The sequence below is a fragment of the Haliaeetus leucocephalus genome, unplaced genomic scaffold, assembly GCF_000737465.1.
Source record: "Haliaeetus leucocephalus isolate CR32 unplaced genomic scaffold, Haliaeetus_leucocephalus-4.0 Scaffold1, whole genome shotgun sequence".
NCBI lineage: Eukaryota > Metazoa > Chordata > Aves > Accipitriformes > Accipitridae > Haliaeetus > Haliaeetus leucocephalus.
Genome location: NW_010972437.1, coordinates 10301193 through 10307655, shown reverse-complemented (window position 1 = coordinate 10307655; position 6463 = coordinate 10301193). Strand labels below are relative to the sequence as shown.

General features: G+C 45.2%; 1 protein-coding gene across 1 annotated transcript in view; it reads left to right on the top strand.

Moving 5' to 3' along the window:
- HOXD11 (homeobox D11) overlaps window positions 1–6463 on the top strand; it is a 17165-nt gene that overhangs the window by 995 nt on the left and 9707 nt on the right. The window contains exon 2 of the mRNA XM_010569346.1: window positions 292–487. Within this exon, the coding sequence (XP_010567648.1) occupies window positions 292–487 (196 nt within the window). The remainder of the gene's footprint in view (window positions 1–291; window positions 488–6463) is intronic.

The following is a 6463-nucleotide window of genomic DNA, read 5'->3' as shown; positions in this document are numbered from 1 at the left end:
GCGGGGGGGGGGGGGGGGGGGGGGGGGGGGGGGGGTGGGGAAACTTGGAATTTTTCCAGCCCATTTAAATATCTCTCTGTGTTGCTCGAAGTGCTCTCTTTTAAGGAGAAGTTGGGAAATATTCGCTTTTTTGCTAAGTCACCCCGAGAGTAAAAGCCCCGGGAATATTTTTTTGAACTGCTAGAGGGCTGCTTTCCAGGCAATGGGATATTGTCAAAGTCTCTGATCTCGTCCTGGCTGAGCATGTTCGTAGCAGCAGCATAAATCAGTTTCTTCTCTCTTGAATTTCAGCAATTCCCCAGCGATCAAGGAAAAAGAGGTGTCCCTATACCAAATACCAGATAAGAGAACTGGAACGGGAGTTTTTCTTCAACGTGTACATAAACAAAGAGAAAAGACTGCAGTTGTCCAGAATGCTCAACCTCACTGACCGGCAAGTTAAAATCTGGTTCCAGAATCGAAGGATGAAAGAAAAGAAACTGAACAGAGATCGACTCCAATATTTCACTGGGAATCCCCTGTTTTGAAAAAAAAAAAGAAAAAAAAGGAAAGAAAAGAAAGGAAAAAAAATTTTTAAAAAGAGAGAGAGCCAGAGAAAAGGAAGAAAGAAGAAAAACAAAGAATATCTCGGTCTCTCTGACCTGCCATCTGAATGCAAAAGTAAATTGGTTTACATGACACATCCACCCTGCGGAACTCAAAGTTTCATTTTCATGTGCAACTCCACACACTGAATGGCCACTGGAGATTTCGGGGCTTGGCGGAGCAGATTCCTGATAAGGGGAAACTAGGGTAAATCCAACTGTCCACTCTCAAGTGTTTCTCGCCAAAGGTGCTTTTTTTCCTCTCCCACAGTACCAGCAATGGACCTGCAGTGTGTCTGGTAGTTTTTGCTTACAATTCATTGAGTTCGGGGGGGCTCTGTTGTTGCTTTTGAGCTAGGGTAACACTTTCCTCCCTTTAAGTGAATGCGGTTTATTTAAGAGATGGTAAATGTACGTTCGCTATATATAAAATATATATATATGTTTCTATTGTCATCCAAAAGCATGGGCCACTGTCTTTTTCATGTGAATAAATGGTTTCTAGTAAAGTTAAGGTTATAACTTCCGTGGACTGTATGGATTTCCATCTCCGAAGGATCCTAGCGTTTCCCGGGCTAGAGCCAAGTTCAGTTCAATAATAACGGGAGGAAGCCTAGTCGGGTTATTTTAAATGCCTTTTAAATAAGTAACAGTTTAGACGTCTAACTCTCCCTTTGTAGGTATGCGCAACCTTCCCTGTTCGCTGCGAGGCAGAGCCAACATGGCTGTCTGCAGACCATCACTTCTGATGGTGCTGCAATTCCTATAAACGACGAAAAAGGCTTTTTTTTTTTTTTTTTTTAAGCCGGTCAGGCTCCCAACAAGCCCCGAATCCCCAACGCCAATGACTGTTTACTTGTTAGTGAAGAGCAAGGCAGAAAGACCGAGGGCTCAGAGCGACTCAGACAAGAGGGAGCTATAAACAATTGGCACTGGCGCGGGGGGGGGGGCAAAAAAAAAAAAAAAAAGAAAGAAAAAGCTTTGGAGGCGGAGGGGTGGATCTCTTAAATGCCATTCCTCGGCAGGGCGAGCGGAGCGGGGCGCTCGGCCGGGAGCGCAGCCCGCTGCCCCGGCCGCGGCGGGCCCTGCGCGGGGGCAGGCATCCGGCGGAGGTCCGCTCCGCTCCTCGCCGCTTTATCTTGCGTGACCTGGCTGGGCTGTTTACAAAACCTTGAACTGTCTAGACAACACCATAAAACCCGAGGTTCTAAACAGCTTAATTGGGTTATATTATACACCTTCTGGTGGGTGAAAAAGAGATTTCCGCAATGTGCAATAAAGGCGAGGAGTGAGAAAAGAATTTGCCTTTTTTGAATGGGACGAAGCGGCTCTCGCTAACGCTCGCACGCGGGGAAGGCAAAAGTGCCCAAATAAGTCAGGAAAAGCCCGAGAATTCAAAAAAGGGAGACTTGGAAGCGGAGGGAGGCATGACTAAAAAAAAATTTTTAAACCCTTTAGCAAGAAAAACATAAGTGTATGCCTTTGAACTTCCAAAATGTCAAGGTCATCACCTTTAACCTTTCTGAATAATTAGGCGCCTTAAGGTTCCTCTGTTATTTTCAACCACCACCCACTCTCTCTCTCTCTCTGTCTCCCTCCCTCCCTCCCTCGCTCCCTCCCTCTCTCACACACACGCACAACCACACACACACTTATTACCGCATAGCTGGCCGTATTAGCAAATGCATCATAACGCAAAGAAAACCCCAGCTGGGTCGAGGTGAGCTCTCCGCGGCGTGCGGGGAGCGTGCCCCGCTCCGGTCCCCGCCAGCTGGAGCATGGCGGGCTCCCCGCTTCCCTCGCCTTTCCCTTCCGCGCCCCGGGAATTCGCCCCAAATCTCCCCCTTTTTAGCTCTAAAAAAAATAATAATAATGTTTTTTCGCTCAAAAAACCCGCGTGGGCTGTAGGAAATGCTTCGTAATTTAGGGAGAAAGATGGTCTTTCTATGCAGATTTTCTGCGGATGTGCCTTTCCCCACAAAGCCCATTAATTAGAAATGCGCAAAGTCGCGGGGAATTTCTCAAATCATTTCGCCTGACCTGATGGCAAAATTCTCGCGTCTCTCCCGAGCCTTAATCCACAGGGCGAGAGCGAGTCGTTTGATTTTTCTGTTCCCTGCAGTGCTTTAACAGTCTATCTTAGCGGCTTAATACGCCTTTAAAATGCTAAGACACCGCAAAAGAGGGCCGCGGAAACCGAACCCCCCTCGCATTAGTCTTGCATAAATGCTCGCTGATAGCAGTTTTAAGTTTCTATTTAAAAAGAAAGGAAGAAACCCATGGCTGAGAGCAAATTGAGCTGAGGAGAAAGACCTGGGAGAGGAGGAAATTCCCCGGCGCGTGGCGGCCCACGGCCACAGGAGGGCGCGCCCATGCGCTGCAATGCCCGCCGCCCTCCTGGCGTTCCAGCCTCTTTTCCACCCTAATAATAATTCCACCGCTAATAAAATATCTAATATATAAGTAACGATAAGATTTCAGGGCCTTCCAAATGAGAAAATAAAGCATCAAAAAGATTTATTAAACAAATAACCCATCACCGTGACGTGCTGGAGAAATATGCCACTTTAAAAGAATTTTTTGGGGGGGTGGGGGGGTGGGTGTCGTAATCTTTTATAATGCATAGGAGCTTTAAAAAAAAATCCCATATTTTAAGAAATAATAATAAAAAAACCCCAGTGATATTCGGAATTCGTTCCCTAGAACGAAAATCTATTTAATCCTGTAAGGGCAGCCTTAACGCGGATGGAACAAAAGTAATATAAAAACCATGCGTTTCCACAGTTTATCTTCGATTGCTATTCGAGGCTTTTCTTAAATAAACCTCTAGGCACAGAAAGCACAATTTTAAAAACATATTTTACTTAAAAGCGAGCTTAACGTTAGATCCCGAGACCGCTTATTTTTTAAAAGACAGAGAGACTGAAGCGAGAAGAAGATATTTTTAATATCCGAACATCACCTTGCCAAGGCATTGCTGAATGAAATCCCTCTCCTTAAAAATGCTATGGAGATCTATTAAAATGAAACTAGAGATTAGAAAATTAAAGTGAAGCTTATGAATTTCCTGGACGCTCTCCAGTGACCGAGCACGTTCCGTTTTTCTGGTTTTCTGTTTTATTTTTTCCCTCCAGTGCGTACTTTTGGTCAGAATCTGAGGAAAGAAAGGGTTTCGCTGCTTTCTGCTTATTTGCAGAATTCATCGAGATGTATTTTGCGTTGCCTCAGCCATATTCCGCATTTTTTAAAGCCCCGTCTCTCGTGAAAGCATTTGTTGGCACTTTGTCTGTTGGGTTGTTGAGGTTGTTTTTTTCAGAAGTTCATTGTTAACACTTTCCTAGAAATAGCCTTTCCGTCGGTAATAAAATGGCATCGTACAATCTGAAATCCTTGGGATCCCTGACGCCAAAGGTAGCCCTTGCAGGCGCAGCCGGATCCCAAAGGAAAATCTCCTGGTCTCTCGGTGGAGATACCCATTTCGAGAGGGAAACGTTTAGCGAAGTTTTTGTGTTTGTTTGTTTTTCTTGGCGTGAGAGTGCTCCTTGTGAGAGCCCACAGCAACCCCAGACCCATTAGGCTTCATACGAGGTGCTTTAACCCCTCGCAATTACAGTGAGGCCGATCTCAGCGAATGCGAACGAGTGATGGGAGCCAGGATGTGTTGTTAATTAAAAAAAAAAAAAAATTATATATCATATATGTGTGTGTATGTACCGGAATATGGAAACGCCGCTTTCTTCTTTTTTGAATCATCGTGTAAATGTGATGATTCTGTGCGAGTCCATAACCTCTTCTGTTCTTTTTTTTTTTTTTTTACCCCTTTCTCTGTTTTATTCCTTTAGACAGAAAAGGCTGTGACCTGTTTCCAAATGTCTTTGGGCTTGTCCTTTAAGGAGAACGAATAGGGCATTTGCTTATTTTCTGATTAAACTACAAATGCGGCAGGAATCTGCCGAAAGATAAACGTGCAGCCCAAATACAGAGGCTGAGGGCTGCATCGGCGACCAATCTACACGCTAAAATCTCATCATACCAGATATGCGCTTCTGTGCTCACAGAAATATAGAAATACAATAGAGGAAGGGCTGAGGCTCCGGGCGAGGCTGGGAGTACAGTCGGTGCTACCGTGCGATCCCCAGGCTCAGAAATAACACCTTTGAAGAAATGGCCAGCGTGCTATTTTGTTTATTTTATAAGCTTTCATATTTAGGAAAAGGCATAATGTCATCAGTATGTTCCTTCCCCCCCCCCCCGCCCCCTCTGCCCTCGGTCAAAAAAAAGGCAGGGAATCTGAGCCCTCAGCCCAGACGCCGACTCTTTCTATGAAAATATGGCACATAGAAATCTGGGCAACATGACAGTTGCATTATTAAAAGAAGAAAGGACACAATATCGTAGTCAATTTTTTTTTGCCTTAAATAAAAACTATTCTTCAATCTCCCTGCAATATAACAGCGTGGCATAAAATATACAATCCGCGCGTTTAAAGACACCCTAAATAAAACTCTGAAATCGAGTAAATGAACGGAATTTTACTAAAAGCTTCCTGGGTCCCAGCCTGTTTTTAAAACAAGATAGTTCTCGCAATACCTTTGTTACTGAAGGCATCTGCAAAATATCTAGCCTCTTTCGTACCTCTCTCCCATCCCCCTCCCATAATGAGACACAAACACAGCAAATTGCAACTATGAGAATCCTCAGCACAGCCGAGACAAAAAATAATCATATCACCAGTAATAAGGTTTAGGAAGATAAGGCAGTGAAAATTAAGCCCTGCTGCCACGTCTGGTAACCTCAAGTTTTTAGCCCTGACATTTGCTAGAGGAGAAAACTGTAATGTCCACCTATGCTTTATTACAAACAGTAATTTACATCTGCATGGACCCATTGGTTGGGTTTTTTTTTTTTTCCTCCCTCGTTCGGAAAAATATGGGCCTCTGAGAGCAAAACCTTTATATTAATGTAGCTTGTATATCTCATTTATTGCACAATATTGATTTATTTATTAATGTTAATTACTTGATTCCATTTTAATATGATTTAAAACAAGAGTGACATTAAATGCCCAGAGCCTAAGTCCCCAGTTCCCCAGTGGCTCTCGCATGTTTATTCAACTTCTATTTACATCAAACTTAAACTTTCCTACTGTTCATTTTCAATAAAAAATTGCTGCCCGTTTTTAAACACACACCCCCCCCCTTGTGATTTATCGTGAGCGAAGGGTCTTACGGAGCCGTTTGCCAGTCCTGAATACGATATTTAAGTCATTATCACCACAACCGTCATCCGAGTTTCCGTGCAGGGACATGCAAGAAATTCGTCTTTTCAATGAAAAAAATCAAAGAGCCCTCCTGGCTAACCGGGAGGCAGCTCCTCCAGCACCAGTGAGGCTGGCGTGGAAAGCAGCTCCGCATTTGCTTATTGTTTTAACTTTGCTGTTGGGCGCAACCCGCTGCAAACCTCCGGGCTGACTCTTCAGCGGGGATATTTCTGGGACCCCCTTTTTCCGTAAAGTGTAAATAAAGGTTATGAAAGAGCCATCTGATGGGCATAAAATTCCTGATTAGATTTAACAGTCGAGTCTCAAACCGCGTCAAGGAAAATAGTATTTTGTTCCTTTAAACTCCGTGGGTCGCCCGGGCTGTTGTTGAAGCAGAGGAAATTGCTAGAAAGCCGGGGGGGGAACGGCCGCGCTCGGAGGGAGCGTCGTGGGCTCCGGCCGCCGCTTCTCTGCCGGCGCGGGCGAACGTTAGCCATGGCTCTGATCATGATCTTAAGTAGCCATCTCGCCGGAGCGCCCGGCTCTCCGCTGCGGCCCCGGTGGCGGCGAAGCGTGCCCGGAGAGGGCAGGGGGCTGCGCCAGGCGCAGGGGCTGCGGC